The 26,356-nt window shown below is 41.9% G+C and overlaps 2 protein-coding genes and 1 long non-coding RNA gene across 3 annotated transcripts in view; 2 read left to right on the forward strand and 1 right to left on the reverse strand.

Moving 5' to 3' along the window:
• LOC128893104 (esterase FE4-like) overlaps positions 1 to 2,867 on the forward strand; it is a 9,337-nt gene extending 6,470 nt beyond the window's left edge. Inside the window, exons 3-9 of the mRNA XM_054153902.1 lie at positions 344 to 506; positions 750 to 1,171; positions 1,354 to 1,522; positions 1,598 to 1,761; positions 1,870 to 2,014; positions 2,091 to 2,232; positions 2,534 to 2,867. Coding sequence (XP_054009877.1) covers positions 344 to 506; positions 750 to 1,171; positions 1,354 to 1,522; positions 1,598 to 1,761; positions 1,870 to 2,014; positions 2,091 to 2,232; positions 2,534 to 2,816 — 1,488 coding nt within the window. The 3' untranslated portion in view covers positions 2,817 to 2,867. The remainder of the gene's footprint in view (positions 1 to 343; positions 507 to 749; positions 1,172 to 1,353; positions 1,523 to 1,597; positions 1,762 to 1,869; positions 2,015 to 2,090; positions 2,233 to 2,533) is intronic.
• Positions 1 to 26,356, reverse strand: part of LOC128893105 (polypyrimidine tract-binding protein 2) — a 265,695-nt gene that overhangs the window by 227,743 nt on the left and 11,596 nt on the right. The gene's annotated exons all lie outside the window — the stretch shown is intronic.
• LOC128893135 (uncharacterized) lies at positions 13,779 to 25,950 on the forward strand. The gene is made up of 2 exons (XR_008461260.1): positions 13,779 to 13,919; positions 25,531 to 25,950. It is a non-coding gene; the product is annotated as an uncharacterized LOC128893135 (long non-coding RNA).

Here is a 26,356-nt window from a genome sequence, read left to right on the forward strand (position 1 = left end):
CTTTTGCATACTCAAATTAAAGCTTAGGCTTCTAGGAATCTTCTCCTATAAGTGGATTGAATTGTTATGCACTATTTAAATAGTTGTAAACAATTTAAGACAACCGTATCATCTGACATAGTTTAATTTCAATCGAAATCGTATCAAAACCGGTTTTTTGATGTTGCTAATGATCTATACTAACTGTCACGAGTACCAAGGTCCATTATTTATATGCAAAAAGTTAATAAACAATAGAATAAAGTGAATATTTCTAACAAAGTAACATGTATTTAGTTAAAACTGAAATACATGTAGTATATGTTCCCTTGTAAGTAATTTGACAATACGGATACCTTTGTAGATTTCAGATAAAGGGAATGCGAGCAGCAAACTTCCGGTGATAGTGTTTGTTCACGGTGGGCGATACGTTGATGGCTCGAGTGATAGCAACAAGTTCCCTCCAAACTACTTGATGGATCAGAATATAATTCTAGTTGCGATGAACTTTCGTCTTGGCGTTCTGGGTAATACTTCTTGCACCATTGGAATTCATAATCCAATATTTTAATCACACTCCATAGTTTTAAGAGTAACCATGCTCAGTCCATTTTTTTCATAAGTAACCATTCACCCTTCATCGTTTCATTCCGGAGTAACAATTTCCGTTCCAGTGTTCCAAGAGTAACCATTTACGCTATCGTTTCCAAAGCTTGCTTTTTTCGACAACTGCAACAAATCCAACGCCTTATTTATCATCGTTCCACTAGGATTCTTCAGCATGGGGAACAAAGCCGCTCCAGGAAACTACGGGGTGAAGGATGTCGTGGAGTCCTTGAGATGGATCCAGGAGAACATAGAGGCCTTCAACGGTGATCCAAACTCCGTGACATTGTGGGGCAACAGCGTCGGGGCTGCTCTCGTTCATGCTTTGACTATGACCCCCAAAACAGAGGGGTTGTTTCATAGATACATTTTGCAAAGTGGATCCGCTTTTTCCATGTGGGGTATAGTAGAAAGGACCTCGCTGCTTCGGACTTCGATGGAAGTAGTCGAACGACTAGGCTGCCTTCCACCCAAAAATATGAAAAACAATTGTGACGATGATAAGTGCGTTGAAGAGGAAAGCAAGGATATAATGTGTTGCATGAGAGCTGTCGAAGATTGGAAGTTTGCTAGTGTAATCAATACGGTAAGATGGGGCCGTTGACTTTTAATTTGAATTAACCTGTTCAATTATCTGTTGAAATAACCGAGTATCGTTGTTACTGTGTCACTTTAGCTACTTTGATCATTTTATTGACATCTTTGGCGTAATTAGATCCAGAAAGATCATTTTTTTAGTAGGTAATAATTAGATCTTCCATTTATCAGAGTTTGGCGTCAGATTATCTTGTGGGTACTTTAGCACCCACACTCGAGGAAGAATCTGAAGACGCCATCCTGACGGTACATCCTCTCACAGCTTTGAGGAACCGCATGGTCAGAGATGTACCTTGTATAATAGGGATAAACAAGGACGAGGGCGATTTCATATCCCGGAGTAAGTTTGAAGGGAATTCGTAAAATTTATTACAAAATCATTCATTTTGAAAGTGAAAATTATTTCCATTTCCAGGGTATTGGTTCCAGGAGACCTATCGAAACGATTTGGAAGATCTTGTACCCGTTATTCTGGAATATGATCACTTAGATACGAACACGACCGCTCTCACCAGCGCCATAGAAGACTTCTACTTCGATTCGAATTTCACTAAAACATTCACTCGCAATATCTCTCAGGTATGTCGTTTTTTTAATGGAGAAATGATGGCAACAATTTTGAGACTCGTTAAATAAATAAGACGATTAATAATGATTAAATGAAATGTAAATATATAAATTTTACAGGCATTAGGCGACGAACATATAACATGGCCAACATACATGACTGCAAAGTACCTATCAACAGTCATGAATTCTAGTATCTATTTTTATTTGTTTAACTACGTGGGTACATTCAGCTCCAGTTTCATGTTTGAAATCGGAAGGCATGGTGAGTAAAATTAATTGTTTTTTACTATATTTCCAAATTCAGACTCGGTTACCAACTTTATGCTTTCCGTTTGCAGGAGTAACGCATTGCGACGATTTAAATTATTTGATTCCACACTTAAACAAAAAATACAAGATTCTGATGTTACACAACACCGAAACCGATGAGACTATGATAAATATAATGACAGAAATGTGGGCCAGCTTTGCAACCAATGGGTAAGAATTAGAGGGAGGAATTAAATAGAAAAAAATAGAACATGTCGTGTCGAAGAAAGTATGCTACATCATAAATATTATATTTACCTTGAGTAATGCAGTCTGACCTTTGTCTAGATAATATTATGAAACTCGATAGCACCAAGTCCTCAGAGGTCAAACTGCATTTACATTCATTAATGCAACGAGTTACGCATTGCAACTGAAATTTTGTAGCAAAGTACTTGTTCACATGGCAAAAGAATTATTATTATTATGTATGGATTTTGAACTCTGTCCAAATTGTATTTCACTTTATTAGAGTGCCAAGAGCGTGGAAAGTGCCTGCATGGCCTGATTTCAAGACCTCCCAACAGTTTCTGCTATTTGGGAACAACACAGATCCAGACATCGTGGTAGAAAGTGATTTTTTCCCAGAGAGAATGGCGTTTTGGGAGGAGATGACGAAGAAGTACAATCTATATCACACGAATCTGATGAACGAACCGCCAATTAAAAAGAAAGAATTTAACTCCGGTATTTCTTACAAATACAATAAATTGTTGGTTTGTTTATTGTTAATTTTCATCGTTTGCCTGCCGTAAATTGATTTGTTCTTATAATATGTGTACAAATAAAACACCGTAATAACTTTGTCTTATTTGAGTGGTTAATTACGTTTCATGAAAGCAAAGGGTTTCGCACATGGTGACTTTAGTCTAGTTCGGATGGCTGGATCCTCGATCGGAAGGCATGGTGGACCAAACATGATCCAAAGAAAACACCGAGAGAGTCACGCACCAGAATGAATAAATGAACAAAAGTGGATTATCCAAGGCTAAATCATCCCGAAAGATTGTCTTCCTAATAAGACGGAGCTAATAAACGAAAAGCATGATGGAATCCGGTGGAAATTAAGTTAGCCGTGTGGAGAGTTAACGCGTACATAAAATATGCAGACAGCCAGTTTCCAGGGTGTTCCCCTTCACGGCTGCGGCGCTCAGGGAAATTAATCATCCAGCCCGGGTAACCAGTGTTTGTCTTCTTTCCGTTTCCGACCGTATTACGCTGACTCGAAAAGAAAAGTTGCAGAGAAATCTTGGTTGGCAGCAATGATTATGCAATGGCGACAAAATGAAGACAAATGCCCGTCTCTTTCAGCCGCGATTCACCTCTGGCATAGACAGGAGTGATACAGTTGCAAATTACCACGCGCAAGAAGTAACATGGTTGACAAAGACGAAAGAGATAATTAACAATTTCCTTGTGCTTTTTATTTAAAAAATGTAATATTTGAGGCAAAAATAGATCTGTGTAACATGGAAAGATGGACGTTTAACACTTGTCTTCTAGACAAGAATGGAACCACAAGGGTTAGATGATCAGCGCAGAATGAAAACTGAACTGAATCATCGAGTCTGTGAAAACTCAGCCCTGAACATGTGGCGGTATTTTATAAAATTTAATCACGGAATTGATGCGCCAGTCAAGCCAGCAACACTCGGCCAATTTCGAAGTTAGTCGGCGAATAGATTGCCCCTCGCAGTTCATAATTAAACGTCGGCGAGATAAACGCTCCACAAAGGCGTATTCCGCTCTGAAACATTCCCGTTATATTACATTTCCGTTGAAAGAAGAGCAACTTATTTTCCGGTCTTATAACGATCTCGGCTCTATTGTTTTGCAAGACGTTTAATTCAACGCCTCGGGCGAGAAGGTAATTAATGACGGGACAAAAGCAAAGAACCGCAAAGCGGCTTCTGTTTGTAACGATACATTACATCCGCCACTCAACCACCTTAAAAACCGAGGATTTTTTCTTTGAAGGGTAATCCTAGCATACAGAGGTATCTCAGCTAAATTAAAGAATGTCAGGTCTAGATTAGATTTCAGCTCCCTTGTTCATTAAGCTTCCACTTGATCAGCTTGGAAAACTAACAGGCAGCAATGTCAAAGTTCAAAGAGTGTCAAACAACTATATACACACGTGTTCTATACTAATCCGTACCAGATCTGGCAACATTTTTATATGCCATATAGTACGGCGAATTTAAAATATCCAGCGTCCAGACAGATCGTCAGAAGGTTATACCAGAGAGGAGTCTGGCGGGTTTGAAGTTTTCAACGTTCACCGTCGAGACATTTCTCGCTGTGTTTTGCATGTTCCTTTGAAGGCTTTTTCGACAGACGTTTGGATAGTGTGACTTGGACTTTGAACGGACAGAGCATCGCGTCGACCATTTCTCGTCGCATCGATGATCACAAAGCGGACAACACAGAGCTACAAGGAAAAACATCGACTGGCATATTTTGTTAACCTGAGCTGGAAGGACAAAGAGAATCCGCAATAGGGATGGCGGCCAGTCCAGGTGCGAGCGAATAGGAGGAAAAACAACGTGGTGGATACTCGAAACAAAACAACCGACGGGGATCTGAAGGACGGACGGACCACAGAGGACCACGGGAACCCCCGTTGATCGACGATTTGCATAGTCAAATAAGTTCGGGCTCTGATGAGCCGCGTCGCCGATATTTACCCAGCAGTCGAATAATCGTTTTCGAACTACGTGTTGAAATGTGCAAGTGTAAACACGGCCGAAGTGCCTTTCGAGTTCATTTACGCTCAATTCGCGCCGACAGCGCCGATTTCCAGTGCCGTCGAGTTTCGACGATCCACCGCACACTCCACACTCTACTTTCTGGACTGGACAGTGTAACGGCAAAGTTGGGAGCGAACCTGACGGGATTTCAACCTGTTTTTCTTCATCGTCCACATATTTTTACAGAGATAATAATACGTCTACACCCTAAGGGAACGCAATTTTATTTAAAAATAACATTAAAAGTAGGATTGGAGGCCGCAACCGCCATTACTAACCGCTATAGTGACGGCGGTGGAGGCGAACGCTTTCTTTTCGACCGTACGGGGTTGCATACACCACCATCGCGTACAACGCAAGGGACAATTTCGAACACTTCCTCCCATTTCTTTTTAAAAAGAGAAAACAAACAAATCATGTTAAGAATCAACCATCTTTCGCCGCATTAGTGTTAAATTAATTACGGCTCCGCTCGTTTCCGAGTTACAATCGTTTTCCAGGAGCAACGGCAGACACCGAGCGCCTCTTCTTTCAAGCGGTTCGAGGAGATTAACATCTCAGCCGGCAGGCTTGTTAACCAGTGCGCAGAGAAGGTGTCTCGGGGGATACAAAACACACGCCGGTCGGATTTATCGCAAAGGGTGAAATTCTTGACGTACTGCAAAACAGAGTTCTAAAGGATTACTGCTGCGATAACGACGACAAGGAAACCGATGGTATAACGAGGCGAACAGGTGCGCCTCTGTACACGCCGATGAAATAACAGAACGACGCAGAGTCGCCGGAGGGGGCCAAGGAACTTTCTTCATTATTCCAACAATTAGCGGAGCCCGTATTTCTTGTGTGTAGGGGTAGATGCCAGGAGGAACGTAGAAGCACGCTTTCAATCGTTCCAGCCTCTTTAGGGACGGTTTTCCAAAGTTAAACGACGCAGATAGTTTGAGATTCGATTCGAACCTGACAAATACGCTTTGACGTCCATAAACAAAATGGAACCGCAATCGTAAGTTGCGGACTACTTCATGATCGATTGAAAGCTGATTGTTTCTTACACGGAAAATCTTTTCTAATTTAAGAAATTATTTTCCTCTTTCTAGTGCATTTTAGACGAAAGAGTGATTTTTAAAAGCTTCTCTTTTATACTGTATTTTAAATTAATTATGTTCTTTGCCTTTCGTTTTAGCCTGTTTGCGTTGTGAACAGGAAAAACGCAGACCTTCCTTCCAAATTGAGAGCTCGTAAAGGTTGGCGCGCGCGATGTACACGTACGTCCAATGGTAAAAATGCGAAAAGGACCTGGAAGAGGTAGGTAAAGGGGCGATTGCTCGGGGCAACGCCATAGGGGGTTGCGGTTTCGTTCGTTTTCGATTCGTGACATATGAATTTCATAGTTGCGAAGCTGTTGTTTCCATATGTGTGTGTGTGTTTTTTTTTTATTTATCCGTCATTTGTGTTCGTTGCTCGCGTTTTGCCTTTATGGTCCTTTGTACCATACTCGTTTGATAGAAGGTCGAGGTTTTTTATTTGGGCAATATTGACTGTCGAATAAATGTATGTGTACGCATTAAATGTGTGAATGTTTGAAAAACTAAATATTTCTCAGTGTTTCGGGAGATGAAAATAAAGCAGTGAAAATGTGATCTCTATGACTTCTGAGTGACACGAGTCACGCACAAGACTTATCCTTTGAGGTTAAACATCCAAATATCGTCTCTGTCCGAACAACAGCGCAAATAGTCGTGGCGTTTATCATCGCATCGGGCGCGAAACTCGTAAATTCTGGACACGTTCACGCGTCTCGGTCACGTTTGCCAGACGACTTGCCACGATAATGACTCGGTCAGGGTAAAAGTCCATGGGAGATCCTCGACGTCTGGGTTTCCCCTTTTCGCGGAATGGAAATCGGACCAGCATCGATTACGATATTGACGTGTCGCATGATAGAACGACCACACTGGCCAGCACAATACGCTAATGCGACATATTGTTCGGCTCCGCAAAAATTGCCCCTCGTTACGCAACCAACAATGGCGGCCGCTGGACGAACCACCGTGCCATGCTTCCATGGAACGTTGCTGTGAAAATTATAGGAGCCATTCGGACTGGACTGATCGTCTGTTAAATTCTGCTGTGAGAAAGCGAAAACCAGGTCCTGAGAGAAATGTAGAATCGAAGGAGCTGGAGGGAATGTCGTGTCGCTACGACTCTTGGACGAATCCTTAAGGAATATTTTGGAAGGGCCTCTTCTAGACTCGCGATCGGTTATCGATACACTCTGTACAATGTATACACAATGTTGACAAATCGTTAGAAATGATTTTTTATCTAAACATTTCGAACTATTCAAATATGTGGCAAAAAATCTCTCTCAAAGGGGTGAGTTTATTCGTAGTTATTCCAAATGTTTACGGTACGTTATATTTCCATTAATTTTCTGTCGGTTAAGGATGCTTCGTTTTACGGTGACAAATATTTAAAAAAAAATTCCCTGCCTTTGATACGTCCGATTCTCTGATAAACAGGAACAAAAAAAAAAACACGTCCCGTCCGCCAGCGGCGTGTTTCACATTTCAGTACAGAAATTCTCGGTACGTACAGCAAACGCGAAACTACGCGTTTGATGTCACCGTGATGCGAGTTCTGACGTTGAGCGGCTTCTAATCGTCCGGGCAAGTTGTTTTTGTGCCTGTGTCACGTCGAGCGAGGGAAGCAAGGCAAAATCAACAACCCAGAACCATTCACTGTTCGTTTTCCAAAGTATCGGATAACAAATCTCCCATTAAACTCAAGCTTGGCGTGACCCAGTTATTGGAAGAAGAGCAACAACAATAAAAAGCACGCTATTTGGAACCATTACACGTGCTTATCGTAACATTAGTCGATCCTGGAGAACGTTGTACCGCCTCATTCTTAAATGTTTTCATTTTCTTTAAACCGCTAAACCTTCTTAAAACACTACGAAGAAATTAGGAATAGAAGAATCTACGAAGAGAATGTCTACGATGAACGAAGAAACCGGCCATTCCGGTTTCCTAGAAGCCAGACAAATGGCGCGAGATTGTGTTAAGGTTAAAGTTCAGCTAAAGAATCCAAAGGAACTGCTCAACCCAAGGAACTTCTTGCCGGGACAAACTTTAGAAAAGTAACTGTTTGTCGATCAAAGAGTCAAAGACATGGCGTCGAAAGAGGGGTGGAGAACACAGGAGAGGAGGGAAAGAGGAAACTCTGGCGAAGCAACGGATTCGGAGGTTTGCGGTTTTCCTCGACTGCTCAGTTTGCGGACGTGTCTGTCGATTTCACACAGCAAAAAGCTGTGTGCGACACGGTCGACCAGTTCGTTGCGATTTCGACTTGTTGGAGTCTACGTTTCTTGACGGCTGGCGCGAATATAACCGACGGATACATGGAGGTGCGTCACACTTAATTGATTCCAATGTTCCATGATAGCAATTGGAGCAAGTGGTACATTCAAAAAGATTGCGAGCTTCGAAAAATAGCGTTTGAGACGAAATTTCTATATATTCAATTAGTGCTTTAGACATTTTTAAGAACCAATGCTAAAAATCTAAAAAAACCAGTACGTTTTTGTCGAACGCCACCCGACACAGGATCCGAGGAAGGATAATTAAACGGTGCTCACGCGGGTCGAAACTTGCCGTGCTTAAACACGGTCCTTGTTTTGCGTAGAGATGCGTCCATACGTGCTGCACAATAACAGCGTTCAGGTTGTAATGACGAGGAGTACACGTCTGGTCAATTAGCTGATGAGAAGTCGAAAGGTATCCAGAGCGAAGACTGCGGTTGTTTCCTTGTCAGAAGAGCGTAAACAGAAGATAAGGTAAACAGCTCATTAAGTGCACTCGTGCGATGAATATTGGTAGAATATCGTGGCCGGCATTATAACGGGTAAACCTTCAATTATGGTAGCGTGTTTGAACTTTTAAACAATGGAGAGCATTATTCCAAAGTCGATGATACGCGTCAGCTGTTGTTGACTGTTAATAGTGAGAAATAATAGAGGGGCTCGTGTTTCGTATAACCACGAATAATGGAAATTTAACCGAATTTTGGGAACTTTGATTAACGTGAATTTTGAAATCAAGTATATACTATATATCCCATAATCGCGCTTAAGCTGGACGTCATGGTACAGGACCTAATGGAAAAGATACAAGTATGTAGTAACTGGTGTAGTTGCCTCGATAGGCGCAAACAGAAGCTCAGTGTACTTGAAACAACAGAGAGCATCGGAAAATGGAAAGTTTGGATGAGTTTCCACCTGCGGTCTTTCGTCGAGAAGCGAGATGATAAAAAAAGAAGCCAGAAACGGCTTGGACGTAAATAATCTGTAAAAGTTTAGGAAAAGTACGTTGCAGACGCGCAATCACAGGGAGTGGCCGAGTTTCTTTAAGTTCCCATAATCTCCATTCGCAGTTTGGCTTTCTGTCCTCCACGGTTGTGCGAGGAAAACGAAGGCGCGAGAAGAATTCACTACCCCACGACAAACTTGGGGGAAATGAAAAATTTCAGGCCTGTGGACGCAGCGTTGCAGATAATATATTGTTTTCGTAATAGCGCGAGTAACTTGGCTTCGTCAAGGTAAACACGCGTGACGCACTCGCTTTGGTTTTCTGGGGAAATGCACTACTTTCGGTCCAAACAAAGATATCGGAGTGTACTTGGAGAACTCTCTCCTCTTTCACCTTTTTCTTTGTCAGTTCGCAATAGTATACCATAGTATACCCAGCAAGGCTCGAAACAAAGGGTATATCGAAGAACCTCCCACAGATTTATTCGTGAAAATTGAAGCATGTTTCCTTCTTGGGCGAACGTGGCTCCAGATCGATGAATTACGAATGACGCGAAGGATTTCGCGTAATTCCGGAACTGTACGTTCCTAGGGAGAACGTGAGCTGCCCCTCGCGGAAGGGCGCGTGCGGAAGAGGTCAGGGGTCGCGTATTACGTATTTAATGCGCGCCGCAACGCGTTTCGGCTTTGTCGCGATCTGAGCCGAGCATTAGTAACGTGGACAATGCGCAACAAAACGCGGGGCAAATTTAACCTGGACCAGCTTGAATTTCGCATCGACCCCGCCCTCCTCCGCGATCCTTTGCCACCCCGTACACCATGGCTAGCGCGAAGCCCGAATTCAACGGCTCCCGTTGCAGACCTAATTACGCGACTCATTAACAATGCAGCCACTTCAAACGCGGGCCGCTTTCCGCCATGCTTGATTATTATTAGCACGCAACAATGAGCGTCGTTACAATGTCTGTCAAATTTTCGCCGCCCCGCGGCATTTCGCCGTGCCTGTGCCCGTAATTAAATCCACGATGCATGGTGCGTCAATTTTTGAGCCGAACCACCCTGTATCACCTGCGGTCTCCTCTCGTTTTGAACTCGGCCGACAAACCCTCTGCAATGGGAATCGGCTCCATTTCCTCCGAACGTCCAAAATTGTATATTGATCAGCGCGTTGAAGGGTACAAGCTGTGCAAATTAAGTAACGAGATTCCTGGTATGAGTTGGAACTCTGAGATTTGGAACATGTCTTGAAGTTTTGACGGGAAATGTATATTTCTTAAATTCAATTGGATATACATATATAGCAATCTGCGGTTTAGCGTTGCGCGGATGACACGTGAAGTAGTGGCGAACCACGCATACATACGTTCTTGCCACGATGTACACCGCATACGGATATACATAGAAGCCTTTCAACAACTAAGAATTACTCAACATTCTTCATTACTTGTTGCATGATTTAAAGAGGTTCGAGTGGAATGAATGGAACGTTGAACTGGTAGTATGAAATGGAAATTATCATTGAAACGTCCAGTATCCCTGGAAACTGGAGAAGCTTTTGAGATAGCCTGAGATGGAAGCAATCTAGTCCACAGGTGGAACGTTACGTCCGCGAATCATATTGCGATCTGGAGAGGCAGAGACCAATCTGTGCGCTATAGTAACGCACTTTGCGATTCCCTTTGTGACTTAGTGCCAGTAACGTCACCGCGTTGATTGTCTATGCTTGGGGATGCACCGCGTATACAATATCGGATTTGCTTTGGAGACGATTCCCAGTGACAGTTTGATTGCGAGCACCGGCTAAACTCCCGAACGACTTATTTGTAACGCATGAATGACGTAATCTTAAATCTTTGCAGTGATAAACGTAGAGCATGCAGATTGGTTGCGTACGTACAGGAGGCAAACACATATTTGCACGCAAAAGAATTAATTATAATTTACTATGAATAAGTAACGTACAGTAAATGAAAATTTCGTAGCGAAGAAAGCATTCGCACCAAATTATCTTATTCCAGCATGCATGGATAAAAGCACTGCAATATTCATTTGTGTAATTGGGACCAATTCGACATTCCTCTGCCAGAGATGACTTCAATTTCTTCAGAAGAGGAATACGCGTAAAAGGCGCCTCCTTTTTCGAAGATGTTCCATTAAGCAAAACATGGTTCCCAGACCTCCTCCGCCTTTATATACAATTATAATATATTGCATTATTAAGGCCCTTCCGTCTTGTTCCTCTCCTCAAAGTCTTTTGTCGCATATTTGCCCGCCTAACGAGGGCGCATGTCCTCGAGACAAACAACGTCCGACGACGATATTTCAACTTTTCATACGACTATACTCGAGCGAGCGATTCGGCATCACCCTCCTCTGCCCTGTGTTCGCCCCCTTTCGCTAACCAATACCAGACTTCGTTCAGCAGCATTCATGAAGGGCTGGCAAATGCTTTTGCAGTTCAACGGTAAAAAAAAAAACTATTGTTAAACGCTACAGCACCGAGACCAGAGCCGATGCGATTCTGAAAAGTTTTAGTCATAACAAAGACTGCTTCTTGGAAAATTCTCAATGTGCTTTCCATTGCTATAGGATTTTTCCTGCGAAGCTCGCGTTTCTTTAACGATACTCAACATCCAGCTTCGTTATGCAGCGACGTCTCCGTGTACCAATCTAATTGGCGGAGAGGAAGTTGAATTTAAATCTAAGTTTATTAAGTAACAAAGTATATCTATAATGTAGTATTATAGATATTGCAGAGAGAAAAAAGACCAGTCTTTGAAGGAAGTTAGTCTTTTTGTTAGATCAAAATTCTGCGTTATCAACAAGGCGATCTGTGTTGCCGATAAAATGTTTTACGTTATCGAGACTTGCCGACAGAGTGCCCTGTCTTATCGATGAAGTACTTTAAGATTACTCTGTAAAATTGCAGCTATCTGGTGTGTCGGTATAGAGGATTTTCTGGCGCCATCCAACGTTACGATTAAGAACCGTTTCGCTACAATACAGAATTTGCTGGCGTCATCTAACATCTAGAAGGAGAACTGTTTCGCTAACCAGGGATTCAAATTAGTTTATATATATTCAAATTTAAATTTTATGTATTCGTATAACAATAATAATTATTAATCTAAGCAACTTCAAAGAATCCTCTATAACAATTTCTCATCGCAAATCACACCGATTTTTATATTTTCTAGTAGCGTTTGCAACGTTAGAATTTCTGTGAAATTCATGGCAATTTGTCAAATGACCGTTCCCAAGGGCGTGAAATTAGGATACAAAGGATCCGAGCAGCAGAAGCAGCGAGGAGTGTCTCGGATAAGCTTACGGGGTCACGAAATTCCAACGACTAATTCTGCCTACCTTTCACGGGGGCGTCTTCGTTGTCTCTCAACGCCACTTTTAGCAGCGTACAAACAATCTTGGCGCAAAATTACCCCTTGCCATCTTCGCTACAGTACCGCCGCCATGGTTATTTGTCGAGGAGCATCGAAAGGGTGAGCTCGCTGTTGCGGAAAATGAAAGTCATCTTCTGTGAAAGAGTTCCTCGCAAATGCTCGCGCGCGTCGTCTTCTGGGCCCATGACGAGCTTAATAAGGGACCATGCTTAATTTAGTTGACGCGTTCGCTGTTGCTCCTCTCTCTCTCTCTCTCAAGTTTTGTCACTCGATATTTCATCCATCTTCGTTCCCTTTATTCTAAACTGATGCTTTGGATTTGTAGATACGTTAAAATATCGTGTATCAAGATGCACCAACAAAATATTACAAAATGAGCTTTAATAGACACTGAGATTAATTGTGTATATTTTGTTAAGATTATGTTATAAAATTAAAGTACAAGCGAAAACAACGATAATCGTAAAGCTGTTCCATCAGCCCCATCTCATTAACTTACAGGCTCACAAGGTGTTTAAAATTCACGGTGTTCGTGTCGGGGTATCGTCACCCTTGGTACTCGTGACGTCCCCGAGGAAGAAATAATTTAACGTTCGATACCGAGTGCAACGAATTTCGACTTCACAGCGATGGTAGAGGGTCTAACGAAGTATTTTATAGCTACAGCGGCGACAGGGGCGTTAATTAATACGGTAATGAAGAAGGTGCGACTCTTTGAGCTTGTGAAATCCGTATAAACACCCGCTACTCCTACTAGGCAGTTTGCCTTCCGATGAAAATCGCATCCCTCGTCGATCGATGGAAAGCGATGCAATTTTAAGTCAATTGCAGGGACGTTAAATAAAGTTAGAGTCTCGAGGTCGCGCGAAAACTTGTCGATTGGCATTAAAATTTCGTCAAATTTAAATATCACAAGATTGATGAAGCAAGTATGTCGATAATAAATCAATTTTAGAAAAAAGTAATTAATTTGCCATTTCAACTAAATGTTCCTAGAAGACCTTCATCGATCTCTAGAAAATCGTTAATTCCCCTGTAATAAATGCGGAACAGTTGAACTCGCAACAGCGAGTTTCATTGCGAAGCCATCGAAATTGCAGTAAAATTAATCGAGTTCGCATGCGAGTAAAGAAGCCCGCTTGGTTTGTGAAGTTACGACGCGAGGTAACAGTAAAATCAGAGCATCAGAAATTTGGTCGCGATCCTGGCGGGAATTTAACGCAGTTGTAGTAAAATGCCAGGTGAGTATCGACGCTCGAAATGTCTCTCTTAACGTCAACGTGCGTTCTCTATCTTTGTGACGTATAATATTCAGGACATGGATCCGGATGAATTAAATCGCGGAGTTTGTAGAATTGCGAGATTCGATGGTCTTCGTGCACGAGTACCTGCGCGATAAAGGTGCGTATGACTTATTATACCGTTCTGGGAATTAGGGGATCGACACGCGTTTCCTCTTGGCAGAAATCATTTCTTGGAAACTCTCGCGTGCTAGAAACGTATCTCAATCGTGTTTCCTGCGAACATGTGATATGTGGTTGGTACTAACTGAGCTTCCTCAGGGGTCAAATGGCACACTGATATAGGCGTGCATCGTGCTGCTCGAGCTATTTTAAGGTGTTTGTATTCATGCTACGGTTCATCGGTTACGATTCACCAAGCTCATAACACGGTTCATTGGTCACCGATAGAAGCTTATGATTGTTCGTTGTCAGTTCCTTTTTAACATTGAAAATCTTTTCATTTTCCAACAGCCGAAATTCGTGTCCCGTTATATGGTGAAAAATGCTGCGAGGCTATGAAATGGGTGGGTAGTAACAGAATAAGTATGTCCCGTTACTATTAGGTCGTCCGCACACGAAGCTACTCGAGAGAAACATAATTGGTTGGTGACTGAAATTACAAACTAGCCTGGGTTAGGTCTAAGTTAATGTCATTTCACTGATATTGCGAATCACACCACAATTTCCAAATAAGCAAAAATCAGACGGTCAGGTATCGAATAAAAATGAATAAATCGAGACAAGGCATACGAGTATTCACGGAAGGTAAAATTCCGAGATAACTTGTCGACATAAGTTATTCATAACGAATGCATTACGGGGGAATTTGGCTTTGATCCGAACTAGACTTGGGATTATGCAGATCTCTGTAACGCACACGCTGAAACGCCATAGAAACCAAAGCTAAACTGCATTAGACGTATGGAATAATACAGTGGAATACTAGCTATCAGAAATTCGGGACCAGCTTAGAAAGCCCTCCCGCTTCGACGGGAAGTCATAAGTTTCTATGCCTGTTGCATTAGGGGGGTTTCGGTCTGCCCACGCTTGTAGACCTGCTTCCTGTTTAAATTTTCCTTTTCATCTCGATGCTCCGTTGGCTACAAATTTAACGTTTATTGTTTCCATGCGAATATACAGGTACATTCTAAATCAGAACATCTGTGTAGCTTCCTCAGCCATCAAGTTACGCCCGGTATAATTTTGAGCGACAACCTGTCAGACAGAGAAAGTCTTTTTTGAAAGTCATCATTTACAGAATTTTTGAATTACAAGTTGTTTATTTATGCACATATAAATTGTAATGTTTCGATAGGAACGTTACTTGTTGATACGATGTTTTTGCGTAAACAGGGACCGTGTGGTTTGGTTTTGAATTTCAATTGTTCTGTCCGAGCGATTGGCTGACCAGGTATGTACGTATACTACTGACGCACGCCGCTTCCACGCTTGTATCATTAATTGCATAGTCAATAATTTGAGTAATAACAGTGGGAATATAATGTCTATTGTCGTCTGCATAGACGAACTGTTTATGATCGATCATTGTCACGTTGTTTCACCTATGATTTTTCTTTACCATTCGAAACAATAGGAACATTATTTTAACGATTCTAAACGATGACAAATTTCATGTGGCTATTATCAATGAAAAAAATTATTAAAAATAAACAACAAAAATTTTGCTTATTAGTCTAACACGTTTACTACTCTGTATAAAAACATCGATGTTCCACAATTATATTATTATGCGAAATGAACATTCTTTAGGAACCCCCTTAATAGAGTAAACAGAGACTTTATAATAATTTGCAAAAATATATTTCACCAGCCAGCTGAAATATTGAAACTTTGTTTAAATTGTACACGGTCTGGCAGAACTTTTATTTCACTAACGCACGAATTACATGACCACCCGGGACGAGCGCAGGGTTTTTCCATTTCCTTCTAAAACTCCATTTTTATACCGTTCCGTTATTCATCAAGCCACAGCAACCGGATGTTACGCGTTGCCCAATATAACCCGAAACAAACATTTAACGGAGCTTTCGCGCAAAATCCGCCCTCTTATTTATTTTTTATTTTCGCAAAAACCATTTTTCTGCCTTTCTGTTTAGTTAAATAACCTCCGCGCTTCCCTTGATTCTGTATTTTCTTTCCTGCAAAATAGCTCACAGAAAAAATCAGACATATTCGGCGAGGGTGAATATATTACACGCTATTTGATGTTATGGTAAATGGAAGGTTCGATGGAACAGTGAGATCAATTTTTGCAGCAATGCTTAGGGTGTTTTATACAAAATAATAATGAGTTTGAAAAGTAAAAGCATTAACAGTTGTATTAATAAAGCTCGATATGGATTTATCCATGTTTCTCGTCAAAGGACTGGACCAAGAGCTGCGACAATCTAAACTGTAATAATTTCACACTCGGATCAATGAAATAACCAACTGCAACTGAAGCTATACATTTTGTATTACATATTCGAGGAAAGATCCGTCGATTTGGATTAATTAAGTTGGCGTTAGCTCCTTCAGGAGCATAATCAACGCCCACAGTATTATACGCTCGTGGATCGGATATTTTTGCAATTCTTGCCGATTGCTGGGAGCGAAACAGAACAGATAGCAACGTTTAAGCACCGAGGAAAATTCAATTTGGAAAAGCGATCCGGTTTCGCGTATCTCGGCTTCAGTTTACCAGACCCGAAAGGATCATGCTGCTGTTATGGATACTGCGGATTCGACGTGAACTCCATATCACGTTGCCAATAGAAACCAGAAACCGTATCAACCCTCGGGGCTTATACAGCACATCGCTTTGCCATAACAGCAGCCAGTTTATTTCCAGATGTCGGCTCTTTAATGCAGGACGACCCGGTTCCTCCTCCGCGAACCCTAATCGCGCGTTACCCTTGGCGTGGGATGCTCGCGACTTTGAACAAGAAACGCGATTCAGAACCTTTTCAAAGAGACCTGTTGGGACTCGACAGGATGGCTAAATAACTTCTAAGGTTTTGTCTTAGTCATAGGGACGCACAGAGGTGTCTTTGAGGACTCTACATATAGGAATAAGAAGAGTTTCGTCTCGGACCTGAACTCGCTAGGAAACCTATACAGTCTTTAAGGTCGTGCCTTAGAAGCCAATACACTCGGAGATCAGTTGGAGAGTAGGAGAATTACCGACCTCGATTCTATATAAACTTTTTAATTAAAATTTGTGTATGTTAGCGACATTATATGTTGATTCAACGTCGAACCCACTAAATTTAATTTCGTGAGATTTATGTAAGAATACGTCACTGTTCAAACAATACTGAATCATGCAGCCAGTCTTTTATGCCAGTGAGGAGGAGGGAGCGGGTATTGTTAATCGAAGACGAGAATTCCTGACAAAGGATGAATACCCCGAGCGGGGAATACAAAAAGCGAATAAGTAAATATCTCCGGGTTTACGTAACTCCATCCCACCCTCCCTCCCTTTGGTTTTTCTTCTCCTATTAAATACAAGTTCGACGAAGCGTTGTTAACTTTCGCTCGAGGCACTGATTATGAGTGAAAACTGATACTGTGTTTTCGAATACACGATTTCCCGCAAGAGGATAAATGAAAGGAAAACGGGTCACCAGTGCTGATCAAAGTGAAGAATACAACAAGTATTACCGATAATCAAAGAAACTGCCGTAAACGTTAGACGAGTATTACTTTACGAATTTTTGTATTTTTACATCGATACATAGTCGAAAGCAGCGGATGCACGACGAGAGACACAACTTGAAAATGAAAATCTATTTTTGCAAACGCGGATATCCCTTGAAATTTGTTTTTCAGCAACGATGAAAAAGGTGTTGATACTATGCAACACAAATGTTGTAGCTTACCAAACACGAGCTATCAGAGTAAAGAGCGAATTTATTGGAAATTCAGGATTCGGAATATCAAAACGAAAATTACTGTTTGATATCAAATCCACGAATAAACAAATGGGTTTCTAACTACTGCAAATAGGAAAAATGTAAATGTTAGCCGGGACATAATAAAGGATTGAATTTATCCGAAAAGCTAGACTTGTAATATTGTAACATGACAATTAATTAAATGCAATTAAACATATTAGAAGTAGCACTCGACGAGTGAGTAAACATTGTCTGCTAATCGATCGAAACAATGATATATTTTTAGAGAGAAGAACTGCGAAACCAAATCTTGTATGACTTCAGTTTTTACGTCAAAAGTTTCAATTTCACGAACAGACGCGTCGATTTTTCCTACACGCATGTTTTTATTATTCCAGTGGTTGTATTTTTTAGCTACCATTTAATTGGCTTCGTCGTTAAGAGAGGATATCATGTGGCGAACCATTTTTTTCAAAGCTTGCCTACCGTAACGGCCGAAATTTGACGATTTTCAACGAAAAAGCTGGCTTTCCTGTACCGGAATATTTATACTACCTTTTTATTGTTGTCGAAACTAAGCAATTTTTCAGCCTTTATATGTTCATGTTTCAGATTTCTTTGTTTCAACCGTAGCCTCGAGAACCTTTCATACGCATACTATATTTCCAAATTCCATCTTAGGTTCGAGAATACCAGAGTCCTCGAAGGTTTCTACTTACTGTACTTGTACATTCATGCATGTATATTATGCATATGGCCGGCTAGATCACATCAGAGTCCTGTGTGGCGTTGCAAACATTAAGAGGAGCTGGCCAGTCTTCATGAAAGATTCAGACTGAGCCTGAAAAGCGCATACGCGAATCTTACCCGTGACCGCGGCACATGCAAAACAGCCTGGTACCTCCGGTTTCCTCCGACTGCTAATTAACCGCTTAATTATATTTCGGCCAAGGGAACGTTTGTCGAGTGCCTTTGTGCAGTTTCGTTAAAACTCGGATCCGTTATTTTTGTTTCAACCGAAAATAGTTAATTAATGTGGAAGAAATTAGCAGCCCGACGTAGAATTGAGCGATAAATGGTTTCCAATTACTGTTAAATAATGATATCTTCGGATGGGTGTTGTTTGAATTATTATTTTTTGGATTCAAAGCTTTCGCGTGTATTATTCCTTGAGGTTTCGCAAACGTTGCAGTCTGCATCGTCAGGGCTAGGTAGAACCTTGCTTCGCAAATCAGTAAAGTGAATCTCAGGAATCGGGTAACGTACTAAATTACCGGTTGGGTTTACAACGTTGGCTGGTCATTGTCCCTATAAAGCACGATCACCGTCGGCGTCATCGCTATCATCTTCTTCGAAGGCATCGCGAGGCGTCACCGTCGTGTCTGATGCGCTAATGACTATTGTTGTGTATCGAGGGGGTAGATCATCCCTTGGCACGGACGTGATCCCAATAGCCCAACCTAAGCTGACCTAAATTATCTGGCCATACACAGGTCTGCACGGTTGTTCGAAGGTGGACGTATGTCCGTTAAGCTTCTCCTGTTTCCTCCCAGTTTCCTCGATGGTCTGTTTCACTTGCTGGGAAGAGGAGATCGGCTTTCGACGATCGATGAGCAAACTGAACGCATCGGTAGCTCGCCTTTAACGAACATCAAATTCACACATTTTGCCAAATCACATGGTTCGGCAAACATCGCCAACAGTGCTACACCTAGTTAGAAGTACTTTTCTCTGGAGTAAGGTTCGATGTCAACATTGATTTGGAAACGGTAATCGTATCCATGTGGGTTAATCCTTTATCGTTCTCTCCCTTTCCTACTTATCGCACACGGCGCGGCCAGCTCGGGTGACGCGAGAATAGCAGGTGAACCGAGTCCAACATCAAACGGTTAATTAACGATTCAAGGAGATCAATCATGGCTCTCGAGGACTCGAACGTCGACTCGACACACTGTTCCAAGTGAAGGACCGGCGCAGGACCAAACAGTGCTAGAGGGGGTACCAAGGTGGGGGTACAAAGATAAACAATGGGGATGGATAATGCGAGCCGAGTACCGAGCAATGGTAACGTGTGGCGCGCAAAGGGACGAAAACTCGAGCGCATCAGGCGTCCAGTAATCAGAGAGAACCTACCGCTTTGTCACGACGTATGCGAACGGCCATACGCAGGCTCGTTGCCGAATATAACGGCACACCACCCGTAGAATACCGACGGAATATGCCAATGGGACCTGATGAACCGTGACGACACACGCGAACCATTTTCACGGTTTTCACACACGGGATTCGATTTCTGTTTGGAAATTAACGGAGGCCGCAGCAATTCGACAGACTTCAATTTTCCACGATCGAGTTGAGAAAAGATTAAAATTCTTAACAAAGAAATAACCAATTCGTAGATGCAACGATCTCTAACGGAGAATGCTTGTGGTATAGTTGAGAGCATCGCAGCTTCCATTAAAAAATGAAGAAGCGACTTAACAATAATCTAAAAGTATGTCAGAAATGCGATGTCTGTAAAAAAGAGGAGTTGGAGGGATGGAGATCGAACAACGGAAGACGGTGAATCGTATTTAAATTTCAGATACCCCTTGAGAAACGACCGTGGCCGGATATAATCGGATATCCGGACGTTCTCGGGAAAGCTGGGTATTACGTTTGCTGTACGCGGATATCGATTTACTGGGGTAACCAGATGGAAAGCAACTAGAAATAAACTGTATTCTCTTCAAACATTTTACGTTGGTATATCTCAAGTTCATCCCTTTGCATCGAGCTCAACGATTCGAGAATCGATGAGGAGAGGTCTCCTTTTTCTTTCAACGTTTCTCTATTCCTGCTTGGACATTTCTCGAAACGCATGGAAATCTTGTTGAGGAGGAGTTTCAGGGAATCAAGGTTGATAGTGTTTAGGCGTTAATTAGATCTTAACTGTTGACGTCTCAGACTAACAGGGTGCACAGTCCTCTGTCAATATTTCTATAACCGTTAATTTACATCATCGTCTTCAAGAAATTGGTAATCAATTTAAAAAAAAAGGATTAAATAAAAATATCTACTTACGTGAATCGAAGAGGGTTGAAGGCAGACGAAAGTGACTTTTTTCGAGATGCAGGTTCTACAAATGCAGGATCTCTCAATGTTTACGAGGTGGTTCGGCGTTAGTGAAGAGTGAGATGCAGAATTTAGACGCGAGTATAGTATAGGTAAGTGAAAACAAGAGAAATTTCTCCTTCTGTCTAAAAAAAAGTCGACGTATAACCGATGTAAAGTCGATGTAAAAAAGTCGGTGTTGGAGTCGACCCAAGATCGATTGACCGATCAAGGCCGCAGGGTTTCCCCCTCCCTCTTCCTTATAGCACTCGGCTACTCCCACCACTTTATTTGCAAACTGTTTTTCTTCTTTCTGTTTTTTAAACATAGGTAGTATATGGTATATAATATTTTTCTGAAGCTTCAAACAACGTCGATTGCTAGGGCATCGAGGAGGCGATCGAGTAGAACTGTGATTGGAGCAATGAATGGTAGGTGGAGGGGGAGAATAAAACAGACGAAAACAGTGGGAACAGACAGAGAAAAATAGAACAGCGTGAGACAGAACTATAGTTTAACTAACAAAAGAAAATGTGTAAGTGTATGGAAAATCGTACTACCTTTTGCCTGCTGTGCAGAGTATCTCTGTAAAGTAAAAGAGAAAAGAGAAGAGTTAGAAGAAACGTACACATAAATATGATAGATATAAGGTGAGAAGCAAGTGAAAAGTGGGTCGAAAATGATTGTCGAATGGGAAAGACGGTTATCGTTCTGTACAGTGTCATCTACGAACATAATAACGTTGGTCACAAATGCAAAAGGGAAAAGAAATAAAGAGGTAAACATACAAAGCGGATTAGAGAGGGGTAAATAAACAGTATTAAGAAGTGATCAAAATGTGATGGATAAATGTGGTTTCGTTGCGCCTAGCTCCTGTCCTTTTGATAGAAGTTTGACCTATCTCTGTCCACGAAGACCAACCTTCTTCAACTGAACATAAGACAAAATAAATACGTTTCTGCTAAATATAAAGTTCCATGCGCATTCACCTTCCAGGCCAAATGCATAAATACATAAATCTAGGCCAGCTTTTACGCAACGTTACTGATTCTTTGTATCTTCATCCTTACCTGAAATGGACGGCTCTGAAGTTGGTCTTAAATAAAAATTACTATTCATTTAGTACAATATACGACCCCACCCTGGCATCTGCATTGATGCAGGTCCAATTTCGGCGTTGGACATTCGTTTGTAAAATGCTTTGTACCCCTTCAGGGTATAAAATTTGTGTAAACAATATTATTCTCATCGCCACGACGAAATCAATACGAGAAGAGAATTTGTTATTGGTGCAAACGACAGTGGTGCACAATTAATTCTTGGAATCGGCTACACTGTATTTAATTAATCCAATTAATTTATCTCATTACGGCTGTTGAAAAGGTTTCCTGCTTCTCTATAGAATTAATGGCTAGCATTCATGCATCATTTCCAACAATAAAATTAAATACATTTTTATTCGGATGATGTATCAAGTAATACGCTTTGATACCGGTTCGTTGCGAGATCTTCAATTCTCCATGTCCTTGGTTCTATTATGTTTGAAAAATCGCCGAAGAAAATGTGAAAAGCTAATTTCAAACTTCTTTCTTTCAAGATGCTTTCTTTTCTACATTGTTGTAGAACTATGTCTGACAAAATTACAGTATACTAATTAAACGGTGTTCAAGCAGGGAGTTGAAGCGTTAATTGCGGTATCACGAGGGTGTCAAAAGCAATCGAGAACAAAAGGCAATTCGATAACGAGAGGAACACCCGACGAGCTGAAACGCACATCAAACAAACGTGAAGACACAAGGGATTTTATTCCCACCCCAGCACTGAATATTTCATTATTCACCCGCGACCGTAAGCCAAGAACGAAGCTAGTTTTCCACTTTGCTTTCTTTTAATTGAATCGGTTGCGTTCGCTGGCTGCAACAACGGTTGGTGTTTCGGTAAACGATGCGGCCGACGCGCGTTGATTGGAACGAACATACTCTATGTTCTTTTTTTTTGCGGCCTGACCGTACAATAACGCACCGTTGGAACGATTTCAATTTCGAGAGAACGAAGCCCACAGAAATGCGAAGCTCTGCAGAATTGTTTATTGCTTCAGACAAATTTTTTTTCAATTTTCTTTTTAAGACGAGTTAATTCCTTACTAGATGTCTCAATTTCCAAATAATCGCTTTTCAAAAATATATAATTGTAATATATATTAAGCCAACGAAGTTGAACAAAGAAGAATTAAATCCCAAGCACTTCTAGTGGTTAGGTTTTTCGACGTGACATAGGCGATGGAATCCCATTTTGCCCCCAGTCTTAGCCCAAAAGGTCGTGGTTGCCTTCCAAAGCTATCCCTCGCGAATATAGTGTCATTCCCTCTGTTAGTAACCGCCTCACGATGACGTTTCACATGCGAGCGAATGTATATATGTGGCAAACATGACGTAGGATTGGAAATTCGAAGTAGCTACTGCGGTCGGGCTGCGTTTGACATATCTATATCGACTTGCAATCGCATTGTCTCTCCTTTCGTCGAGACAGTTTTCTCTAGCTACAGCGTTCCGTGCTTCCCTTCCGTTATTCTATCCGCCATTCTTTGCATCAATCTGGAAGTCAATATCCTGTTCCTTACTCTGCACTCTTTATTTGTACTGTTACGTTCCGTTTCGGTTACACCGAAGGACTGTCACGGCTGTATTTAAATAATTCTTTGCGAATAACTCAACGGTGGACCAACTAACGTGTGAAATTTTGTAAAACATCAGAGAGGCATTAGTCGTAGGTGCTGCACCGCGACTGTACAAGACGATTCGACATCAGACAAGGAAAGACTACGTGTTTGTGCACCCCTTCATTTGCGTTCGACGACGGAAAAGTTTCTAGTCCGACTCATTAACGACCGTAATGTTTGAAGCACTCTTCGCAGCTGTTGTTTAGAACAAAAACCCGATGCCCCAAAAAAGTGATTCGTTTCGAACTACGAAGTTGATGCTGTAGGAACTCATTTGCACACTAGTGATTTATCTTTTTCTTCCATTACCCTTTCCATTAGACCTTGGAAAAAGTTTCTTGCAGCCCCTTCCGTTTACCAGTAAAATTGCGATCAAAATATCTGTTGTGTCATATCACCATTCGAAGAGATAGGTGGCCTGGTGGATCATTTAATTTTGATGCACAATATAGCACAACGAATTTTACCTGTAAAGACGCGAAGATTCCATAGAGAGAAATGAAACAGAACACCTCCCGCTTTAGAGGCATCATTAGCATGCAAATCCGATGACACTGTGGCGCGCCACAGTGACATCAGTGTGGTATTCCGTTTGATCTTTGCACGCAAATGTTTACGGACCCATTAGAACTCGGATTGTCTCCTGCTAGACCGCTTTCCCGTCTATGATCATCCAATTCGGGGCATCTCTGTATGGAAATCCGACGTACAAACAAAACCGCCTGCGGTCGATACGCAGTTCATGATTTGATCGGTTAAAATCATCAAATAACAATCATCGATCGGCTCGGTTGATTCGAGGACGTAGTAGCCAGGTGTGCCGGCCGCGTGCTGGAAATTAGGTCAATTAGTAATCACGGGGGATCGAAGCTGCGACGAAAATTGCGGACACCGGGGATCTCTGCTAAGATCCTCTTGGACTTTTCAATAGAACTATGTCTCTACGACTCTTGAAGAACTCTAAATAAATGTTCCATTATAAATAGATATATACACGAACGAAGGTCCTAGGATCGAATCTCGTTCGTAAAAATTGTATTTTTTTTTATTAACTACATAAATAAACACATGACAGAGCGTGTCCTATCCCCACCACAGGGTCATCCCCGTTAGATAATTAACTGTAACTCTGTTTCCGACGTCAATGAGCCTAACATTGTCCGAACCTCGTTACGAAAGAACATTATGACACGAATATTCCTTGAATAAGCACACACATGATTGTCAGAACGTAATGCGTAGCCAACCATGACAAAGGGATTTGTAAGTTGTAAAAGTTTGGAAACATTGCGTTAATTCGCGATGAACCGTGGCGGCCATTTTTCTGTCAGATTCTCGTTAAAAGTTTAGAATTTGTTGGTCCCCGGCAGAGACAATAGATTGCCAGCGACGGCTGTTGACCGTCCTACCCCTTCCTTCCACTGGACCTAATTAACCCCCGCATAATGGAGCGCGAGAGGTGCATGTAAGTTAGGGAGGAGGGCGACTGCGGAGACGACCGGCTTTGATATTTAATCGCGTTTAACGCAAGCGTCGAGCAGCCAGGTTGATTTTAATTCTGTTTGTCCCGCGTAAGAGGGAATTTCCTGGGCCAGGGTTCCCCCACAGGAATTGCGCAAAGGATTACGGGATTATGGCATTACCACATGAATACTCGTATACGTCCAGTCCCTTCAAGCCTCCTCCTTTTTATGCCTTTTCGGCCTGTTCGACGCGGCCAGGCTTTCTTTTGATGGTTCATTTCCACCGATCTGAGCCTAATCGTTCTGTGGAGTCATTCCTCTATTCACTGCTAGGAACTACTATCCTTCCCTCAAGTTTCGGTGTCCAAGACAAAAGGTTTGCAGCCTAACCAATAAATCCACTAGGAGGCCTAAAATAAGAACGCACTACCATCCACTTTCTTTCCTTTCCAAAATGATTTGCAATAACTCAAAAATTCGGTAACCCGCTAGACAACTCGCGTTCAAGACGACTAGTGACTGTTTTGCGTCTAACCGATCTCATTACTTTTCCTTCAGCCACGAATCGAGGGCTCTCACGTCGGCCAAGAAAAGAAGGCGAGTTTGAGCCATGGGATTGCTTCTAGGCGGAGGCGAGGAGAATCCAGTGGTGCGCTTTCCCATTAGTCGGTTTGATGAGAAATCAGCCGAAGGAAATCAAAATCGGACCAAGAAGACGCTGCAGCCCGGCGCATCGAACCGATTTGCGAGCGCTGTGCCCCCACCTTTTCGTTTCCGTCGCGATGAGCCACGGATTTGAACGTTTCCTGATTATTCGATTGCAGGAGGGTTCCAGTTTTCGGTGTTATTATGTTATTGGAATTGAACAGTTTCGTACACCCCAGTCGGATTAGTTTGGGTGGTCGACAGCGATTGTATCAAAATTTATTCTAAGGAATATTTTCTGTCTTCCTTTCATTAAAATAATTTTTTATTAGACACTCGGCATTTAAAATACTAAATTTGTTTCGTTTCCTCAGAAAAGTTCGATAGTAGAACAAAAATCGTCTACCATATCCTTAAAAAGTCTCCAAATGGCCTCGATTACGCGACTTTTATCAAGGAATCGCGATGTCCTACGATATCAGTCTATAATCAAAGTGAAAATCAGTCTCGTTTGATTGCACCGATCGAGGACGAAAAGTACCAGCTTCTAGAAGCTTCTAGAAGAGTTTCTGGATCATCTGACCAATGGTAACGCGGTGTAAAACAAGGTAATTACACGGTGCACGCCCCTTAGGGCCGTTGAATTAAAAACAAGGAGGGAACGAATGAGTATGCAAACGAGAGCAGCCTCGTTAGTGCGTCTCCGGCATTACTCGAGACGACGCCGACGGGGGGGCTG

The sequence above is a fragment of the Hylaeus anthracinus genome, unplaced genomic scaffold (assembly GCF_026225885.1).
Source record: "Hylaeus anthracinus isolate JK02 unplaced genomic scaffold, UHH_iyHylAnth1.0_haploid 2, whole genome shotgun sequence".
Classification (NCBI taxonomy): domain Eukaryota; kingdom Metazoa; phylum Arthropoda; class Insecta; order Hymenoptera; family Colletidae; genus Hylaeus; species Hylaeus anthracinus.